The sequence below is a fragment of the Hyaloscypha bicolor genome (assembly GCF_002865645.1).
Source record: "Hyaloscypha bicolor E unplaced genomic scaffold K444scaffold_10, whole genome shotgun sequence".
NCBI lineage: Eukaryota > Fungi > Ascomycota > Leotiomycetes > Helotiales > Hyaloscyphaceae > Hyaloscypha > Hyaloscypha bicolor.
This window is the reverse complement of record NW_020194512.1, coordinates 1117126-1140590: the sequence shown is the minus strand read 5'-3', so window position 1 is coordinate 1140590 and position 23465 is coordinate 1117126. Positions and strand designations below refer to the sequence as shown.

The 23465-nt window shown below is 26.4% G+C and overlaps 3 protein-coding genes across 3 annotated transcripts; 2 read left to right on the top strand and 1 right to left on the bottom strand.

Annotated features, from left to right (window-relative positions):
• Positions 1-8932: 8932 nt before the first annotated feature.
• On the bottom strand, positions 8933-9758 carry K444DRAFT_689429 (uncharacterized protein; the record flags this gene model as incomplete). Its single annotated transcript, XM_024887738.1, has 3 exons — positions 8933-9253; positions 9308-9367; positions 9428-9758. Coding segments are annotated over 3 exons (712 nt in total), but the record flags the coding sequence as incomplete, so codon positions are not given.
• A 5064-nt stretch (positions 9759-14822) lies between these two features.
• On the top strand, positions 14823-15212 carry K444DRAFT_689417 (uncharacterized protein; the record flags this gene model as incomplete). The annotated part of the gene is made up of 2 exons (XM_024887737.1): positions 14823-15005; positions 15102-15212. Coding segments are annotated over 2 exons (294 nt in total), but the record flags the coding sequence as incomplete, so codon positions are not given.
• Positions 15213-18075: 2863 nt separating this feature from the next.
• K444DRAFT_516399 (uncharacterized protein) lies at positions 18076-21645 on the top strand (the record flags this gene model as incomplete). Its single annotated transcript, XM_024873683.1, has 2 exons — positions 18076-18156; positions 21541-21645. Coding segments are annotated over 2 exons (186 nt in total), but the record flags the coding sequence as incomplete, so codon positions are not given.
• Between the last annotated feature and the right edge of the window lie 1820 nt (positions 21646-23465).

Genomic DNA, 23465 nt, shown 5'->3' with positions numbered 1-23465 from the left:
TTAGTGGAATCGAATACAGTAGTATCCGGTATCGTAGTTGTAGTATAATTAATCAATTTGGTGGTTTATTTATATGTAAATATCAAAGCGTAGTTTTGGTATTCCTCCGGAATAATAGTTATTCCGGCCCCGGAAATTCGTCCCTGGCGGTAGCGGAACGGATAGGAATAGCTCCGGCGAGAAATTATATATTTCGCAGATTTCGAGATATAATTACTTATTAAACTATCTTTTTTAAGAATAGAGAGATTAGCTTATAAGGTATTTATTAATAGGTAATAAGATAATAGAATGAATTAGTAAGTTATAAAACTATAGTATTAAATTTAATATAGAATTAATCTCTATTTCTCCTATAAGGTTCAGGGAAGCTCTCCCTAAATAAGAGGCCCTAATAATATATATATAATTAGTAATTTATAAGCCTAATATTTATAATATAAATAGTAGTTAGTTATAATATTAAAGGGCCTTTAATTTCCCTAATTAATACCTATAATATCCGAGGTTCGTTATATGCCCTTAAGTTATATATAACTCTATATATATTATATTTAATAAGTTTATAAAATAAGTTAATATAAAAATTATAATTAAATAAAATTATTAATTAGATATAAGCTTTTAAAATATTATATAAATATAATTACATAATATTTATTATTATAGTTATAATATTAATAATAATTCTTTAGCTAATATATTAAATAATAAATAATTATATTAATATTATATATTTATTATTATTTTTATAAGCTTAAATAACTAGTCTCGATTTCTTAAGTTCTCTTTCCATATTCTTATTCTTAATCTTATTAATAAACCGGGAATTAAAGATATATATTTCCTTTAATATCTAAGATTTAGAAATAACTTTAAATATATTCTTTTTTAAAAAACTAGTAAATTTAACTTAATAGAAATCCTTATATAAATTATTATCTTATAAGAATATTATAATATTCGGGTTTTTATAAGGATATTCTTTATTATACTTTAATAAAATAGCGGGAATAATAGAAGAAATTATACTTATATTACTTTTAATTTTATTATAAAATTCGGAATTATATTTAGATTTAGATATATTAACTTTAATATTCCCTATATAAAAGAGCTTTATAAAGATTAAATAAAAGATAATATTATTATATAATAGAGCTAGTATATAGTTCTTTTTATTAATAGCTACTAGCTTATATAGCTTATTATAATTACTAAATTAGCTCATATTTCCTTTATATTATATAAGAATATTTGAATTCAGGAGAAATTTATAAATATTAGTAATATTAGAATTATTTAGAGTATTTAAAGTATTTGCGATTTAATATTTAGTTTAAAGCTTTTGAATTTCTATTATTACTTTTTTAAATATTACTAATTACTATAATATAATTAATAATAAAGTATTATATTTAGTTATTTAAAATAATACTATTAGATTCTATAAAGTTATTAATAGCCTTAAAAGCTATTTAAAATACGGTATTCTTATTAATTCTATTAATTTTGGCTATAATAATAAAATAAATATATTAAATCGGGCTATAATAGTATTTTATAATTCTAATAAAATTATAAGCTTTTATAGAAATAATTTTAATCTTAGTTCTTATAGTATTTATAAACTAAATAAACTTTTTATTAGTAAACTACTTTCTAATATCTACTATAATCTAATTCAAAGAACCTAAATAAGTATTAATTTAATATTATTTTAGAATATCTCAAGTATATAATATACTAATATTTTAAAGTTATTAGCTGGCTTAATATTAAGTGCCTTTATTAATAATATAAAATATAAACTTATTAGAAATATAGAAAATATTAATAATAATAAAATAATTAAAACTAATATTATTTCTTAAATTAAACTTGAATTATTTAAATAATTAGCTATATTTCTAGTATTACTTATAATATTTTATAAGGTATTTAAAGGCTTTTATATTAATATTATAGCTTATTTATTCTAATATATTTGGGAGCTTACTAATAAATAAATAATTAAAATAGTAATATAAATATTATAATTTAATCTCTATAAAAAAGCAAGGATTATAAATAAAGAATTCGGAAATAAAGCTTTATAATATAATATTCTAAAATAATAAAAAGTATTTAAAATATTATATTTAATAAAAATAATAAGATAATTAATAAAATTATTAAAATAAACTTCTAGCTTATTTATATTAGCTAAACTAAATAAAAATAAAGTTTTTATAGATATAATATAGAATTATACTTGTTTAATTAATATTCTTATTATTATAGATCTAATAAAGAATATAAATCTAATACTAAACTAAATATTAACTTATTTTTTAATAGTTTTATTAAGTTTAATACTATTATTAGTCTGCTATAAAGCTTGGAATTAGTTAGAACTAGTAATTAAAAATCTAAAGGCTCTAATATTAATTATAATTTCGTAAAAGTAATAAGTATTATATTTTAATATATTATTAATTATAAATATTTAAGTATTTTTTATTTATTTAATAAATTCTAAAGCGTGGTTTTCAATTATTATTTAATATATAAAAGAAAGAAAAATAAGATTATTTATAAAAGTATTAGTTATAGAAATAATAAAAATAAAAGTAATAATAGTAATTAAAAAGCTTTTAATTAAAATAAAATAGAAATTTAAATAATATTTCTTTTCTTTATTTATTTCTATTAATAAAGCTTTAAAAGTATTATTTTCTAATTTATTCTTACTACTTTTATTATTCTTTTCTCTTTTAATTCCGGTAATATACTATATATAAATATTATTAAAATATTTATTAAAATTATAGGAATTTCGAAATCTAAATTAATAAATATTTTTATTCTTAAATTAAGCCTTTTTAGTCTCTTATTTCTATAAATAGTATTCGGGTCTCCTATATATAAAATATAACTTTAGAATATAACTATTATAATTATAGAACTTGAAATAATTATTACAAGTTCCAAAATTATAACTAGATCTATATTAATAATTTCCGGATAAATAATAACTTAAAGAATTTTAAAAATAATATTATTAATTAATAAAAAAAGTTTTAGTATTAATTTTTTACTTTTTCTTATAAATAGTAATAAATAATTAAAGTTTATTAATAAACTAGCTGAGTTTATTAAAAGAGTTCGAAATTATATATTAATATATTAATAAGCTTTAATAAGAAATAATAATTTTATTATAAAGGAATTCGGTATTTTATAAAATAAAAGCAAGGCTATATTATAATTAATATAAGTTATTAATTAATATTTAGACAAGCTCGAATATTGTTTTTTTAGAATATTTAATTATTATAATAACTAAAATAATAGTATTTATTTATCTAAATTTTAATTATATAAATTAGAGGCTTTAAAAAAGCTATAAATATTTATATAGGCCTCTTTATATATATATTAAGAGAACTAGTTATTATAAAAGTAGTTTTATATTAGTTTCTTTAATATAATAAAAAAGCCTTTATTAGTATCTTTTCTAAAAGCTTTATATATTAGTAAATATTAAGAAAAATAATAATTTTATAATTAAAACTATTATTAGATTTATTGTATTTTTATATCTCGAAATATATTTTTACTATTTTTCTAATAAGCTTTTAGTAATAATAATAGATATTAACTAATAGATTTTCGGGCTCGGTAATAATAATAGTAATTATATAAGTAAAAATAATAAATAGCTTGATTTCTTAATTAAAAATATCTAATTTCCTTATATATAGCTCTATTTAAAGTAAAATAAACTAATATAATAGGTCTCTAAAAAAGATCTAATCTAATTAGACTACTTTTAATAATATTAGTTTTATTTTATATATATTTTATTTTCTTTTAAATAAGATTAATAAGGAATTATATAATAATAAGGCTCTTATAACTTTATTTAATATAAATACTATTATATTAAAATTAGGCTTAAAGACTTTATAATAATATATAAGTAATTTAACTAAATACTATAGTATTAAAGTTTTTAAAGTTATTCTAAAACAAATTCTATAAATTATTATTATTCTTTCTATATAAGATATATTAATATATTTTAGTAATTAGATATTTCTAAAAATTATTTTTTATTATAATTATTGAATTAATATCGTTCTCTTATTTCTTAATTAGCTTTTTTCCTTTATTAATATTTATATTAAACCGAGTTTAGCTTTTTCCTAATATATATATATATATAATTCATAATAAAAGAGGTTTAAAAGTAAAATAGTTTATAATAGATTTGTAAAAATAATTTAATAATAAAGATATTAAAATAAATATTTCGCTTCTAAAAATTTCGGTTATAATAAGAAATTTAGGAAATAAAATATTATAATTCCAAGAAAGTCTAAAGCTTGAAAGGCTCGATTTAATAATAAAATCGAAATTATAATTAAAGAGCTTTAAGGATATTATAGGATATATATTCCGGAAAAAGGGTTCTATAAATTCGAGTATTATATAAATAGAAAAGATAATTTCCAAGAAAGTAATTTTGGGGTTAAAAGAAATTAGTTTTAAATAATAATAGAAGTTAAATAAACAGATAGTCAAATAACTAATCTCTTATTAATTAGTAACAGCTAGATATATTTTTTATAAGCTATTAAATACTTTTATAAAATTAATAAATAGTTTTCTCCTTTAATATAAAATAGACTAGCTTTATTTTAGGCTATTAAATGCTTTTAGAACTAATCTAAAATCTTTTTTAATCTATATATATAAACTAATTAGTATTAGTTTACTAGTAATATATAATATTATTATATAATATATATAAAATAAAAGTATATTAAATTAATAAAGTAATTAATATTTAAAAGTAAGAATTACAAATTATAGTATTAATATATAATTCCCAAATTTATTAAGCCTAATAAAAACTAATTATTAGTTAAATTACTTATAAAACGCGAGGTTATATAATTATATCTCATATTCCATATTTTATTACTTATATTTTATTACTTATATTTCATATCCCGAAATCCGTAACTATATATATAATTCCTAAAGAAATAGCTATACTAATAATTAGTAAATAAAATATATTTAAAATCATTAATTTAAGTTCTTTAAAACCCGAGGTTTTCTTAAAATATATTAATAATATTAGTAAAAAATCATTTTATTATATATATATTTTATTAAAATATAACTAATATTTAATTATTATATTATAATAAAGTAATAGAAATTAATTACTAAATAATATAAATAATCTTTCTTTTATTTAAAGCTCAAGAATTATTTTTATTATATATTTAATTAAAACTTCAATTATTATTATAAATTTATAAGTAAATTAAGTTATTTAAATAAGACTAATTATTAATAATTCTTTTTAAAAGAAACTAGTTATTTAAATAAAATTAGTTATTTAAATAAAACTAGTTATTTAAATAAAACTAGTTATTTAAATTAAACTAGTTAAATCTAATACTTTGTTTTATATAAAAACTAATTATATATTAAGCAAATATTTTTTATTATATAATAATATACCGGGAAACTAATTACTAAAATAAAAACTAATTCTATAAAGAAACTAATTATTTAAATAAATATATAAAAACTATTAAATAAAATCAAGTAAATAAAACCTCAAGTAATAATATTTAATAAGCTTATTAAATAAAGATTAAAGGAATTATTTATAAAAAATATTTGAAAAATAGAGTAATTTATATAATATTTATATATTATTTGGTTTTTCTATATTACTTAATTTTTATATAATATTTGATTTATATATTTTATTTATATTTATAATTTTAGCTAGTTTTATTTCAGATATTTTTATTCTTAATATTTTTATTTTTAATTAAGTAAATTAATATTATTTTATTAAAATTATAATATATAATAAAATAAAAAATAAGTTATTATAAATTATTATATAATAATTTATAATATAATATATTATTAATAAGGTAATATAATAAAAATTAATAATTAAGTATTACTTTTTTTTAAAAAAAAAAGCCTAATCTTAAGCCTATAATAATTTATAAGCTAAAAGTATTATTTTAATATAAGAAATACTAGAAAAATTAAAAAATTAAAAAATATCTTTTGAAAAAGTATTATATTTAGAAAGTTTAAAGTACTAAAAGAAAATTTTAAAGAAAGAAAAAAGTATAAAAGAATTCTTTAAAAAAATAAATATATTTAAAAGTAATATTCGAGAAATATCTATTATATAAAAGAATTTTCGAGAATAGCTAGTTCTTAGAAAATTTCTTTTAAAAGCTATAGTTTTCTTAAAAGTAAATTATAAGAAATTATAATATTTTAAAGAAGTTTTTTAGTAATATATATCTTTTAAAAAAGTATTATTTCTCGAAGCTAAAATTCCAGATTTCTAGAAATACTTAATAATTTACTTTAAATATAAATTAGTTCTTATTAAGAGCTTCTAGCTTTAATTATTATTTAGAACTTTTTATTTAGCTTTTAGACTATTTTAGGCTTTTCTTAATTATAAGAAAGAATTTATTATAAAATACAAGTTATAAAATATGTCTTTTATAATAAAAGCTGCTTTAAATAATTATTTAATCTAAATAATCTATTCTAAAATAAATAGCCCAAAATAAATTCTCGGTTAAAATTACTTATTTAATATATTTAATATACTAGAACTTTCCTAGTTATAGAAATAATATTTTACTTAATTACTTATAATAGAATAATTGTTTTAGGTTTTGTATTATATAAAGTCGAGGCAAATGCAACTTATTATTACGGGATTATATATTTTAATATTATATAATCTCGGGTAAATTCTATAAAACGCGAGAAATTATTCTTTTTTTTAATCTCTTATACTATGTCTTATATCTAAAATTAATATATATCTGAATTCAAACCCTTATACTTATGGTATCTGGTATATAATAAAGTAACTAGTCTTATACATTATTTATTTATTTAATATCTGGTCTTTATTACTTTATTATAATATAATTTCCAAGCTATATTAATATTCAAATTACTCTCTCTTGGATTCACTTTTTACAAGAATTTATACTAACCAAAACATTGGCTGCATTTTAGTAAAAACTAAGAATATATATGTAATAGCAAGATCCTCTGCTAATATTATTAAAATATTATATTAAATTTAGTTTTTTTTAAAAGTTTTATATATACTTTTCTTTTTTATATTATTTTTTATACTAAAAACAACTTTTAATATAATTATTTTAATTACTTTATTAATAAACCTCTTCTAGACTCATTAAACCCTTTGTCTGTTAACAGACCAGTTCTGGCATGAACATGGCCTACAAGGCATTAGATGTGCGTCCGAATCAACCTCAAGTCACCATGACGCGCCCACATGATACCAACATAATATGCTGTATACGGTAACGCAATGGACATTACCCAACCAGGACATTCCCATCTCCTCCACGGAGAATAACGAGCCATTCCTCTGGTACGCCCACAGAACGATGAAGAATAATTTGCCCACAGGCCTTGAGCTTCAAAGACAACCCACATTGGCCAAAAACAAGAGCTGGTGCATCCTTCACAACCTCTATCAAACGATTTTGAAGACTAAGGATGGATGGTGTTGCCTCGTAGACGCTGAAAAGATCCTGACGGAGGCTGAGACACTGCGTCATGAAATCCGTCTTGTCCCTGTCTAGCTTGTCCTGGGATGGGCTCTGACTTTGCGATAGTTGATCAGCTCTTTGACGGTAGATCAAGTGGAATGCATCATTCAATATTAGAGAGAATCCTGCTGTAATAACGCCAAGGCCTTCGGGATTACTGTAGGACCTCTGGCAGGTCGTGGTGAACATATCAAAGGATAATTCCAATTCTGGAGTTGCAAATGTGTCCCGAATCCGTGCACATACTTTCTGCAGTGCCTCGCCAAGATCCCTTGCAAACCGTACACGTAGCTCGATGTCTTGGTATGTCCTCTGGCTCAGAAAGTATATGGAGTTCTTGTGCTCGATGCGGAGAGACAGAAGCAAGTCGTCCACATCGTCGAGGCGTTGCCAATGCTGTGTTTTTCCAGGACGGACAATGTCGTCGTCGTCCCGGATGCACCACAACCCTGAAGCACATTTCCTTAGAGAATCGTAGTCCTGACTCGCAGGTGCGATGGCTTCGGGGGCCTTCTCGTTTCCATTGAACCTGACAATCAGGTGTCTGTCTGTGTGGATGAAAGTGAAAAGGCCGACATCCGTTTCGACAATGACTCTCCCAGAAGTTTCACGAACGCGGGAGAAATGCTGATTGACAAAACGCAGAAGGTCTGTCCGGGAGCACGTGCAGTAGTAGGTGTGGTCATCGTATACTAAGTCCTGCAAGTTCTTGGTTTCCATCTCGAGTACACTAGAGCGAGTTTGATCAGGCAGTAGTTGGAGCATATCTGCTAGCTCAAAGGCAGAGCTGCCAAATGTCCTCTGGGAATGCTGAAGCAGCTGTTCCGGACTGGCTTCAAAAGCAGATGCCCGAAAAACTGGTAACTCTACCGTAAGCCGCGGTGGTTGTCCAGAGATTTGGAGCTTGTTGAAATCCATATCCATTCGTAATTTATGGCTTACTGACCGTTCGAGTTTCCGCAGCTCTATCTCCGTTGAAAAAAGTCAGCAGAGAACTTACGGACCAATAGATAGCAGTAGAATGCTGAGTTTTCGATTAACCTGATTCTAATTGGTCGTTAACACTTCCTTGACTCTGGCCGTCTTTCTTCTGGGAATCCTTAGCATAGAAAACGATGATCCTGCGAACTTTCTTATAGCCCGGGTCGTCTGCTGAAGTGAACCTGCACATCTGGAGATGATTGGCGTCGATTCCCTCCTGTCCCTCAGCAGCATCTCCGACTATGGAAGAGAAATCGTCCACGACCTATTCTCAACAGTCAGCAAATCATAGGGTAGAATGAAACTTACTACGCTACCTTAGCATCGAAGCCGTATAGACCACTCATGCCCCGCTCTTCTCGAAATGAGTGGATCTTGATGTCGTCTCTGATCATGTTGCTAAAGTTGTGGGCGATAATCTGTAGAACAGCGCTGTCGACCTGGATCTGTTGTAATAGCGTCGACGTTGTTGACTGGAGAGCTAGTTTCGCAAGGTTGCTGCAGAGACTACCCCATGAAGCCCACGAGGAACCACGGTGTGGAGTGCCAAGAAAGACTATTCCGAAGGTATCCTGATATAATCTCTGCTCTCTGGGCCGGAACTGCGCCACTGACGAGAGTCTCAATGCCTGGTCCGTATTAAGGCTGGGAAGTGGATGAGATTGACGATAAGGATAATATACCTCTTTAACTATTATTCCTCCTAGACTATGGCATACGAAGATGATTGGCCGTGCGGTTCCCTATGAATCTGTGCATTAGCATGGCTATTGTCAAGAGGGATTCGTTAATCGGTTTCCTACCTCCCTCTCTCCGAGTAGGTCTCCCACTAAGTTCTTAGCATGCTGTGAGATGTTGTTCCTCCCGGTGGCACCGAATATGCGCAAAACGTCTGAATTGTACCCAAAAGTGAGCAGTCGAACGTTGCTCAGGTCCTTATCAACCGCCAGTAGATCCCCTGGCCAGAAGACCGGTGCGTGCTCGGGTTTTGCTGGTGGTACTTCGCTGGGCTGGCGCTTAGGAAACAGACTCAATTTTTGGAGGCGAGATCGGATAGTACAAGCTTGGGACTGTATCGCAGGAGGTGTATAGGTCCATGAGTTTACTGGATCGCCTTGCAGCCCATGAACGAACACAACACTGATTGGAGACTTCAGTCAGCTAGGTTAATTATTGCTCAGTAGAGATCCTCACTCTGCTGTGACAGGTTCCGAGCCAGGCGTGATGGTTTGTATCCCAGTTCGACCTGGCTCGATGGCAGGGTGTTGATTCCTTGACTCGACCCTACATCTTGGTTATTTGGCTGAGCCATGATTCTTCCGGCGAATTTGTGGGAATACTGGATGTAGGAATGGTCGCGGCTGCAATCGAAAATCCGAGCGAGGAAGCAATTTAAATCCCTCAGGTCACTGATGACGTGGCTGGAACAGGCGGCTCCTGCGGCCGTGGAGACGAGACTGGCTTCGAGTCTTGATTAGCTTGCTAGCAATGACTAATAGTCTGCTACACAGTAGCGGCTAAAACCATCAATGCCCGATTTTGGCATGTTCTGCCTTACGAACCTGCTGACAAAAGTCCGTGTTTTTAGCGAGGTTTTCAGGCGTCACAAAACCAAAGTCGCCCACTTCACTTCGCAGTTTCTTCACAACTACAGATTAAAACCTCGTATATTTTAAGCGCACACAATAAAAAAGGATAGATTGAGTTTAGAAGGCCTTTAAACCTAATTCTGAATATAAAATGAAAGGGTCCAAAATAGTTATGGGACTCGTTTCTTAGCGAAATGCCCTAAAAATACGGACTTTTGTCTGCAGGCTCGTTAGGCTCGTTAAGCGTAAACCTTAATTCCACGGCACTCTTATATCTCGTAATCCTTTAACCAATTATATACTATTGTAATAGGGTTCAAGCAGGTTACATGCTGTGCACTTATTTTACTTAGTTTTCTTTATACCTTTTTTATTCTTAATTATTATATATATTATTATATATATCTTTTATTTAATAAATTTTTTTATAATAATAATATAATAAATATATTATATTTTTTAATTAGTAGTACTATTAAATTATTAGTATAAACAATTTATTAGTACTGTAATCCCAGTAGTACCAGGAAGTAATTAGTACAAACAGATAATTAGTATAAGAAATATAGACCATGATTTTGCTTGTATTATATCCCTTATTTAATATAGATACTAGGAAAGTAGTTATAGCTATTAGAATAATACTCCCTGAATTACCTAGATAATTATATACTGCTTATAATTCCTTATTACTGGGTGGATCTAGTATATTAAAAAAATAATTAAAGTAATTAATTATATTTAATTAAATTAAATAATTAATTAATTATAATTTAATTATTGACTTTCAAAAAAAAATTAATTATTAGAAAAATTATAATTAATTATTTCTAATTATTATATGAAACTTATATAAAAGTTATATAAGTAATAAATTCTCTTTTTTTTCTTTAAATAATATATAACTAAAGTATAAAGAAAATAAATATTAATTAATTTCCAAAAAAGAGAGAAAGAGAGCAAGGTAATATATATGTGAATTATTTGCTCTGGATATTACATAACAGCACCCACGTGACTAGAGAAGTCAAAACCCCTACTATAGTACTTATTTATAAAGATAAATAAAGCGAGTAAAGGCGGGACACTAGCTATTAAGCCTATAATAGTAAGGCGATATCTAAATTATAGCAAAATACGCTTTACTTTTGCGCTATAAAGCTTATATTATCTTTATAGTCACGTGTAGTAACACGTGACCCAGTAATTAATTATAATTTGATTACTACGATTCTGACTTAATTTAATTTGATTACCGGCCAATAATTATAATTAATTAAATTATTTGACATACTGGGTGGATCTTGTAACTGGGCCATATATAGGGAAGGTGGCCTTGGATACTTGGGAAAACACAGCGGCAATTCAAACCCGAAAGTATATCTCTTTTACTCTGGGAGGAACATTCCGCCAATGCGGGTTGCACTGTAAACAGACTGTAATGGCGCTTACACGAATACTTTTTCTTGTCCCAGGCTTCGGGAAACAAGGCGTCAGGGTTAAGTAATTATTGTCTTTTGTCATGTGAATTACTGTAACATTCTGCTATACCGGCCTTTATTTGAGCCACTGTAATGGAATATTCTAGAGTGTGTTTTGTAACGCATAATTGCTTCGATAAAATGGGGCCCTTTAATGTTCTACTCTTGAGCTTTGCCAAGAGTGCTTTCCATGCTAGCGTGCCTTACCCTCAATATACTTACTTTGCAGCTGCCTTGTGAGAGGCAGTTGTTTTAGACAAGTAAGGCTGAGTTTCGCTAGTTCGTGCAACCACGAATCCCTGTTATCTGATATTATTGATTTGTTTATCTAGGCAATTATCTAGTCTGGGCAAGGTTTTTATTTGGATTTACTAAATCCGGTATTAGTATCTCTTGTATCCTTTTTAGGAAAACAAGTATGAGTTACTATCTTACCCTTCTTCTATTGCCTTTTATAATCTTCTAAGGCCACATTATTATTTTTCTCTAGAATTATATTCTTGACTTGAATAAGGAAGTTTTCTAAAAGAGATCAATAATATTACCCGAGGTATTCTTGGTATATAGAAAGAGAGCTCGTGAAAAGTATATCGGGAAGTTGGCTAAGCAAATTAGGAAAGAGAATTAAGAGATTAGAATAGGAGAAGAGAAAGAGAAAGAAAGAAAGAAAGGTATTTAGAGATATATATCTTAATATTGAGTTCAGGAAAATAATATATTATATTAGTCGAAAATTATATAGAATTATATATAGTAATATAGTAATAATTAAAAAGAATTTCATAAGTAAAATATATTATATTATTATTATTACTAGAATATAAATAAAATATAATATATATTTTATTTTCTAGTCTTATTTATTTTTCTCTAATAATATATAATATAAATAATACTAAAATATATTAGTCTTTATAATACTAGATTAAATAAAACTAATTTATAACTTTTTTATAATTTTTTTATTTCTTTTTATATTTATTTTATTAATTAATTAAAGAAAGCAAATAAAATTATAGCTTAATATATATATATATAATAAATTATAAAAAATAATAAAAGCAAATAAGAATTTTTATATATATAGTATTACTTTTTAATATTAGCTATATAAGATTAATCTAGAATTCCGGATTACTTTATTTACTTATATATAATAAGGAAAATAATAATATAATATATAAAAAAATAAAAAATAAAAAATTAGAGACTTTTAATTCCGGATATTTTTTATTATAGTATAAATTACTAATTTGGGGCTAGTATAATCGCTTTACTTAGTCAGGATCTATATATTTATTTCCTAAAGCTTTATACTTTATTTAAGCTCTTTTTTAGCTAGTTTAATTAATTCTTTTATTATTTTAATATAACTTTCTATTTTATAATCTTTATATATATTAGTTATAAGCCCGGCCTTATACTAATAAGCTTTCTAATTAGTATACTATAAAGAGTATTTAAAGCTTATTTAATTATTTCTTCAAAAATTATACTTTAGTTTATATTTCTATTATTAACTAACTAATAGGAATTATTTCTATAGCTTTTATAATTTCTATAAGCTTAATTGCAATTATATTAGAAGCTATAGTTAAGATTATTATTCTAAAGAACTATAGTTTCTAGGCAAACTAGTTTAATACTTTCTATAAAGCAGTTAGTAATAAAGATATCTGAAATAAAATTAATTTATTTAATAATAAAGTAACTAAAACAAATATAATAGCTTCTTCTAGGCCTTCTCCTATAATTAATAAGCTTATACTAAAGAAAACAGAAGATTACTATATTAGATACCAAGCTAAAATAAAGAATTAAAATAAGAATATTTGATTTATAATTAAGAAAAAATTAAAACTAGTATTTCTATAGCCTATAATATTCGGAGATATTAGAAGTTACTATTTAGTATTTTTATAAGATTATAAGATTAAGAAACTAGACTAGATAAATAAGCTAGTATATTACTATATAATTAGATAGTAGCTCTATTAAATAGTTAATATAGAAATTCTTATGAATTTTACTTTAAGACTTAATAGCCGGTGCCCCTCCCATGTGCTTTGCTTGTAGTCGGGATAAGCAAGTGTCTCGTTTAACCAAGTATCCCATCGAGATTTTAGCCGATTCTTGATTTTTGGTACGCATTGCATACAAAATCAAGCATATTTGCAATGGAATTTAAGGATACTAGTTACAAAAAATACAAAGCTATCTAGAATTATACAAAATCGGCATTCGCTTATATACTATTAATTAAGCCTGTATTACTCTCCATATCTGAAGAGTCTGAAATAATAAGGGAAAGCAAACTTGAGTCTATATATTCTCCTATTCTCTTCTTTTAATGCTTCCGTTTAGTAGTATTAATTACTATATCCTTATCCCCGTTAATATTAATAAAGGTATTTAGTGCGTCTAGCCAATCGGGGGCTAGATTACTAAGGGATGCCGTAAGCTGGCGAACTATAAGCTATAAATCAGGGTAAAAGTCCTTATAGCAAGCTCGTTTAATAATTATAGGGTATTTATTAGGTTTGCGAATTAATACCATATCCTCTACTAGAATTAGCTTATCCTTTAGTTAATACTCTATGATTCTAACTAGTCTAGCTTTCTCATCCTTGCTATTATGCTCTGCCGCTTCACTAGTAAATTTAGCGTCACGTGATCGCGATAACGCATGTGGCTGGGGCTAGTATTTAGAACACCAAGCTCCCGTACTTACGAGCTTCCTTCCTTAGTTTAGAATCCTCGGATTAAGAGTCACTCTACTTTGCTTTCCAAGCCCAGAACCTGGTATCGTAACATTATTCTAAACTTATTCTTGTTCCTGCAGAGGAAGTAAAACCACTCTCACGTCTTGCATACAAGTGCGATTTCACGGCAATTTGACGATAGTACTGTCGATATACATGGTTACGGAACCACTACCCACCAGAGAGATCAAGAGCTTGTTGGGCTCTCTCTTACTTCAAGTTTTTACTATGGAGTAACCTTCGCAGATTCAGATCGCCACTGCGATTGCCGAGCTTTAAACGGAGGTACGAAGACAGGCTGAGATTATTTAGTAACAAGGCAATAAGCTTGTCCTCTTACGAACTCACTCCTCCCCTTCCTCTTCTACAAACGCAAAGCCGAAACCCTCCCTTCCACATCCCGAAAAATTCAATGGCCAAGTCCACAAGTTTAACACCTGGCTCCCCTCAATTCAAGCCAAGCTACGAGTCAATTGCGAGGCTATTAGCGATGCCACTGCTCAGTTTTACTATATCTACCTGAATCTCGAATCTTACGTTCAAGCCATGGTTCTTCCTTAGCTTTCCCAGGCTAAAGACGATCAAACCTGGTCCTACCTCTCGATTCTCGACTAACTCTCTCGCGTTTACTCGAATCCGAATAAGATGCAGGAAGCAGAGGACAAGCTATACTCTCTTAAGCAAGGCACTAATTCGCTTCATGCTTTTATAGCTAAGTTTGAGCGAATTCTGTACGAGGCACGTAGACAAGACTAGAACAATATTAATAAGATTACAGCCTTTTGTTAAGGACTCAATACTACGATCAAGAACAGACTAGTATAGTAATTAAACCTCCCTCGAACCTATACCAAGTTCATCGAGATAGTATAATAGCTGGCTGGACGCTCTAGTATATACGAATATCTAGTTCGCGACTCTGAGAAGAAGCCTTACTATTCACACGATACCATGGACATATTAACTATTAATACCATTCATTAGTGCGATTACCAAGCCTCCGCGACCCTCCTCTCCTTCTACGAAACCGAGACCCTCCTCTCCACGATGCTTTCCTCCACGACCATCCTCTCCCTTCCATACGAACAGTCGAGCACGATCTATATCCCCGGCAGAGCGCCAATTGCTTCGCAAGCAGGGCAAGTGTGTATGCTATGGCAGTAGTGAATACTAGGTACAGGACTATGATATTTAACCATACAAGGAAACAGGAAAGAAGATGCCTTCGCCAGGACCAAAGGTTATAGTAAGTGAGAACGGTAGAAAAGTCAGAATCTGTATGGTTAATGATTCTAATAGTAGCTATGATTCTGATGGTGGCTACGATTCTGATTACTTAATTGGACCCTATGGCCCTGATTCAGATTCAGATTCAGATTTGGAGGAACTGGCATATCAGGAACTAGTGGATCGCATGGATAGGGGACGCCGGAAGTAGGGCATACGAGATTGTATGATTTGTAGAAGCTATAGGGGGCTTATTTTCGAGCGCTCGGGACGAGCTTTCCTGAAGGGGGGAGTAATATTACGCTCTGCCGCTTTACTAGTAAATTTAGCGTCACGTGATCGCGATAACGCATGCGGCTGGGGCTAGTATTTAGAACACCAAGCTCCCGTACTTACGAGCTTCCTTCCTTAGTTTAGAATCGTCGGATTAAGAGCCACTTTACTTTGCTTTCCAAGCCCAGAGCCCGGTATCGTGACACTTGCAAGCTTAAATCCCGGCGTCCTTGAGCTAATTTTTAGCTCGATTTATAGTACTAGCGAGCTTCTTTTTAGCCTTATAAAGAGCTTTTCTATTATCTTTCTCCTTCTTCACTTTAATCTCTATACAAAGCTCTATTATACTAGCAGATAGCCCTCCTTTATATAAGCTTTTATGAGACTTCGCCTTATAATTATATTCTTTATAAAGCTTTATTTAGAGAGCCTGGTATTTTATTATCTGGAGATAACTCTTTTATAGTTAGATATTAATCTTTTTAACTATAGCTATCCAAGTTTCCTTCGAATTTTCTGAAAATATAGTAGAATTATAATCTGCAAGTACTCTAAGGATTATAGCTATATTCTATACTTTATTAGGGCAAATAAGTAATAAAGGGAGAAGATCTAAACTCTCCTTTACCTTAACCTCCTTAATTAATCTCTTCTTTTCATATAATCGCATCTTTTTAATTCTAGCTTTATAACTAACGGGCTATATACTAGAGCTCTTAAAGGTATTCTTAATTATATATTTTTATATTATTTATATATGAATTAGAGTAAAATCACGGAAAAAGGAAGTAATTATATATTCAAAATTAAGGAAACAGAGAGCTATATAAATCGCTATTTTATAATAGTATTTCTAGAAGCAGAATATACTAATATTAAGTAATTAAAGAATATATATTAAGTGAGAGGGAAACTAGAATAGCTTAATATTATATTCCCCGGCCTTTAATTAAAATAGTTTATAGACGTGCGATTCGTAACTATCTAAAAAGAGAATTTTCTAAGATTTATCTAGCCTAGCTCTTAAATACTTAATTAAATAATCGAGGTATTTTATAGCTATATTATTATTTATATATCCGATAGATATATATTTAATATATTCTATTTCAATTAGGTTTTCTAATACCTAATTATTTATAATCTTCTTTCTAGAAACAATTATAAATAGTAAAAGAGATTTATAACTATCTATATAAATAGTTTCAATTATTATAACTAATTTATAATTCTCAGGGCTAGCTATATATAGCTCTTTTACTTCTATAAATATAATTATATACTTACTAATAAGGTAACTAATATATACTTCTAACTCGTTTATATTCAAAATATTCTTTTCCTTTATAATATAAAGCTTCTCTAGAATATTATAATATTTCTAAAATTATATTCTAATATTCTTTTTTATATAAGATTCGAGTTATATATATATAATTAGCTTTATTTTAATTATATAAAATATCTTATAATTCCGTATCTATATACTAAACTAGCTAGCTAAAAGTAGTAGTTTTAAAAGAGATTTAGCCTATTTATATTAGCTAAATAATTTAATTTAGAAGGTATATTTATAGCTTTTAAATATATAATTATAGCTTAAATTATCTAATATATAGCCCCTAAACTAGCCTTTTACTACTTATAGTAATATTACCTAATTGCTTTTTCCTATACCTTATTTAGGATCTTATTATTACTATTATATATATTATAGAGTTCTTAGAAATTCCTTTTCTTATTATTATAATTCCCAGATACCCGGTATCTGAGATACCTTATTAGATGTCTCCTAGATACATATAATACAGCCGCCTTACTAGGGAAGTATACTTGAAATATACTAGAGATATTTAGAAGGCTAAGCCTCTTTAAAACTAATATACTATAGGATATATATATTTCCTTATAGTATTCTGTATTCTAGTTTTCCCTTCCTTAACTTTAAATTGTCTTTATAAGGAACCTTTTATCTTACTTTCCAAGCCCTAAATACTATACCTATAATAATATTTAAAGCTTACTTTCTTTAATCCTATAAAGGATTTCAAATAAACTAATTTAGAACTATTAGTAATATAGGTACTATTAAGATAACGGAACCTCAGAAATACGAGTAATAGATTCCAGAATAATAAAAGCAAAAAGCTTTAGAATCCTCAGAAAAACCAGGTATTTATATCTTTATAAATATATACTAGTAGTATATTAGAAACCCTTTCCGAAAACCCGAAAATTAAAGAACCTCAAATAAAGGCTATTCTTTAACTAAGTTCTAAAGTAATAGGTATATATAGGCCAGTAACCTAACTACTATCCTCAAGCCCTATCCTATAACCTTATAGGCCCTATATATATACCGGTAATAAGATTACTAGAGAGAATATAATAGAGAAAAAGTATAATAGATTAATTTCTCAAAATACTATATAACCAGGAACTATATTAACTTCTGCTAAGGCTTCTAATAAAGCTCTTACTAGTTCAGGTCATTTCATTAGTAGCTCTTTCCGAACCAAATATCCTATTAGTATTCCTAGAGAATTTATAGACGAGTTTATAGAAATAGAACTCTCTGCTTTTATTATAAAGCTTCTAGAAACTAATAACTATATTACTATAGAAGAGTTATATAAATAGGCTAAGAAACCTAATACCTTGCTTTTAGATATTAATATTATTATAAAAAGCTACTAGGAAAATATCTAAAAAGCTATTTTATATAAGAATACCTATAGTTATAATAAAGCTATTCTCGAGAATACTAAGCTCTATAATACTAAGCTCGAGGATAATCTCAAATACTATATAGCTATAGTAGATCGGCTTATAGTAGCTCTAACTATTTCTGCTTTACCTGTTTAGCTATTCTAAATTTCTCTTAAAAGAATTCCGAATTATCTCCTGCTTATTTCTATCTAGGATCTCTTATATTTTATATTTTCTTTAGAAATACTAGAGTTACTAAGCTCCCAGATCTAACTTTCTTTACTAGAAATTATACTATCTTTAATAACTGGCTAGTTTAGATTAATAATAAGCTATAAAGAAATACTAATTTATATTTTTTAGAGAATCTCAAGATTATTTATATTTTTAATAAACTTACCAGTAATACTCTTGTCCTAACTAACTCTTATATAAATAAAGATAGTCCGAATTAGTATTATTAGCTCTCAGAATTCTACTTTTATTTAAAGAAGCTATATTCTAATTCTAATAAGATATAGAATACTTATTATAACTTTAGTAAACTTTAAATATATTCTAGTTAAATATTTCAGGAGTTCTATATTTTCTTCTTATAATTATCTATAGAAGGTAGTATTAGTCTTTAAGATATTAAATATAAATTAAATAAGAAGCTCTTATTAAAGCTTTAGGAATTAGTATATATATATTATAATAATTCTTCTATTAATACTAGTTGCTTTACTTAGTACTATACTACTAATAATTAGTAAATTAAGGCTATATATAAGAAGACTAAGGAATATAAAAAGGCAAGAGCTATTCTAGCCAAGTTTACTTCTAATACTATATTTCTATATATTTCTAAGAAGTATATTTCTAAAGAGAAGCTTAAGGAGCCTATATTAATTACTTTTATTAAGTATATATTTCCTTATAAGTATAAGTAATATCCTATAAAAACTAAAAATCTCTTAATTATTAAGTATTTTAACTATAACAAATTTAGCTATTATATTAGATATTATCCGGTTCTATATAGTAAAGAAATTAAGGTAGCTCTTTCTAGAATTAAGCCGGACTTAGTTTCTATTTTATTAGAATATATTATTCTAATAAAGTATTCGGAGAATTCGAGTTCTAATTCTGGTATAGAACCGGGAAATAAGTATCTCTAAAGAAAGTCTTTATTTTAGAAACTTGTAATATAGATTTGGTAGAAATTAATTTAATTTGTCTAATTAGAGAAAATACTCTTATAATATCCTATACTATTAGTATAAATAAATTAGAAATCAAGTCTTCTTCCCTTATTAATACTAGAGCTAATAGTTATATTTTTATTAATATAAAGCTTATTTAGCTTATAAAGTAATTCTTAGAAATAGAACTATAATTCCTTTTCTTATCCTATACTATATACGGTTTTAATAGAAAGCTAGCTAAGTTTACTAAGAAATATATAGAAGTCTTATTTCTAATTAATAGATAAAGTATTAATATATTTATAATTATCCTAAATCTTAGAAATTATAATATTATCCTTAATAGAAAATAACTAGTATATATTAATATTCTAGTTAACTATAGAAGATATAGGCTTATATAGCTAAAGAATAAGCCTAAATCTATATAATTCAATTATATTATTAGTACTTTTTAGTAATAGCTAGAGAAATAACCTAATAAGAAATATTAAAAAGATACTAATTAACGAGATTTTATTATAAGCTATTTCTAGAAACCTTCTATTCTTAAGTAATCTTTCTTCTTTTGGACTAATTAGAGGAAATTATATAAGACTATAAAAAAGAAGCTTTTATAGCCTAATTAAGATATAATACCTAAGTAAAAGCTAAAGAAATAGAAAGAGATCCTTAATAGAAAGTAAATATTAAACCTAGCTATTCTTACTTCTATAGTATTTAATTATATAGCCAAGAAAGAAGATAATATTATTAGTTAAATCTCTATTTATAAGATTAATAAAAAGCTTAAAGCTCGGAAAAGAGAAGCTATTTCTAGCCTAGAGAATTAATAATCGGAAGAAATAGAGCTTTAATAGCTATAAAGAATATTATTTTCGGAATTTAAGAAATATACTTCTGTTTTCTCTAAAAAGAAATCTAATACTCTTTCCCTCTATAAATTATATAATTATAAGATTTAGATTAAAGGCCTAAAAGAAACTAAGAATATTAGATACTAATTCCTCCGGTAGTAGTCTATTTAAGAGCTTCTAGAAATTAAGTATTTCTTAGAAAATAATCTAGCTAAAGGCTTTATTAAACCTGGTTAGGCTCTCTTTATTTTACTAGTTCTTTTTATAAAGAAAGCAAATAGAGGTTTATACTTTTATATTAATTTCTACTATTTAAATAATATTACCCGGAAAGATTAATATTTCCTTTTACTTATTAATAAGACTTTAAATTAATTATCTAAAGCCAAGATCTATACTAAATTAAATATCCGTTAAACCTTCTATTATATAGCTATAGACCCGGACTTTTAGGAACTAATAATATTCCGTATTTACTATAAAGTATATAAATATAATATTCTCTAAAAAGGCCTTATAAATAGCCCGGCTATATATTAATATTATATAAATAATATATTTTTTAAGTATCTAAATAACTTTTATATAATATATTTTAATAATATTCTCATTTATTTAGAGAATCTAGTAAAGTACAAATAGTATATATAAAAGATATTAGACTACTTATATCTTACTGGCCTCTAAATAAATATTAAGAAATCGGAATTTAAAGTTATATATATAAAGTACTTGGGCTTTATTATTTCTATATCTGGTATTAAAGTAGATTCTAATAGAGTCAAAATAATATATAACTAGTAATTCCCAAAAATAGTTAAGGGTATATAGTTCTTTCTCAGCTTCTATAACTTTTATAGATACTTTATTAAAGAATATAAACGAATTACTAGACCTCTTATCTTATTTATAAAAAAGGATATTTCCTTTAAATAGTTTAAGTAATACCAAGAGGCTTTTATTTACTTAAAGAAAGCTATGATTTCTATTCTAGTTTTATAATACTATAATCCAGATCTGCCTATAATAGTAAAAACAGATATATTTAAAGAAATAATTACTAGCTTACTCTCTTAATAAGACCCAGAAATAGGTCTTTAATATCCTATAGCTTATTTTTCTAAAACCATACTTCTAGTAAAACTTAATTATAATATATATAATAAGGAAATACTTATTATAATACGAGTATTAGAGGAATAGAAAGCTAAGCTAGAAGGCTTTTAGGATATTTCCTTTAAGGTCTATTCTAATTACTATATCTTGAAGTACTTTATAATTACTAAGAAGCTCTCTTCTTAATAAGCTAGATAGGCTAAGCTCTTATCCTATTATTACTTTAAGTTTATATATTATTCTAGAAAATTAAATAAGTAAATAAATACTTTATTATAAAAATAAAACAAAGTAAATATTTAGGGCTAAATTAAGAAGAAGCTATAAACTCAAATACTTCTCTTTAAAGATAAGATTAATCCGGAGATTATTTATAACTTATAGTTTATAGTAATATTCTATAAGGTTAGCTTACTTAATCCGGAATTTGGTCCTAAAAACCAAGTATATACTAAAGACTTTCCGAAAGAGAATATTCCTATTAGAGATATAATTCCTCTAGAAAAAGGTATTTTCTTAGAAGCTTTATTAGTAAACTTTGCTATAATAGCCCTTATAGAAGTATTATTAGAGGCTCCCGCCGAATATAGTAGTTTATAACTTATAAATAAGACCTTATAGGATAATTATATATTACTAGATCTAGAAGAGCTATATATAATAGCCCAAGCCAAAAATAATATCTGGATATTATAAGACGGCCTCTTTTTATATTATAAAAGACTTTATATTATAGAGAATAAAATAACTCCCGGATTACCTTTATGAATTGCCCTAATCTATAAAGTATATAATAAATCCCTTTCTAGATATCTTGGATATATAAAGCTCTATTAGCTATTAAAGAAGTAATATTACTAGCTATCTATAAATAAGGATATTAATTAATACTATAATAATTACTATATTTATAAAAGATTATATATATCTAGAGATAAGAAGCCTGGTTTGCTTTATTTCTTTCTAGTTTCTAATTACCTATAATAATATATTATTATAGATTTTAAGAGCTATCTAGAAAATAAATTGGGCCATAATATAATTATTATATTTATAGATTACTTATCTAAGTACCTAATTATAATTCCCGTATAAGATATAATTATAGCCAAGTAGCTAATACCTCTATTTTTATTCTATATAATATATCAAGTAAGTATTCCAGAAATAATTATATTAGATTAGAGACCCTAATTTATATCTGATTTTTAGAGCGAATTCTATACGAGAATTAGTATAAAGCTCAAGCTCTCTATAGCTAATTATCTCTAAATAGACGGATAAATAGAGATTATTAATTAGTATTTTAATTAGAGATTATACTTATATATTAACTATTACTAGGATAACTAGAACAAATAGATTATTATAATTAATTATTAATAAGCCTCTCTTTAGTATAAAACTATTAGCTAGTCCCTATTTATAACTAAAAAGGGCTATAAACCTTATATTTCTCTAGACTAGAACTCTTTTATTAAAGCTAACTTACCTAAAAAGAAACTAAATAGAAATAAAGCTAAAGTATTAGTAAATTAATTATATAAATTATAGTAACTTGCCTAAGGCTATATAGAATACATATAGAAATAATATATAATATAAGTTAATAAATACTACTATCTAATTAATTTCAAAGT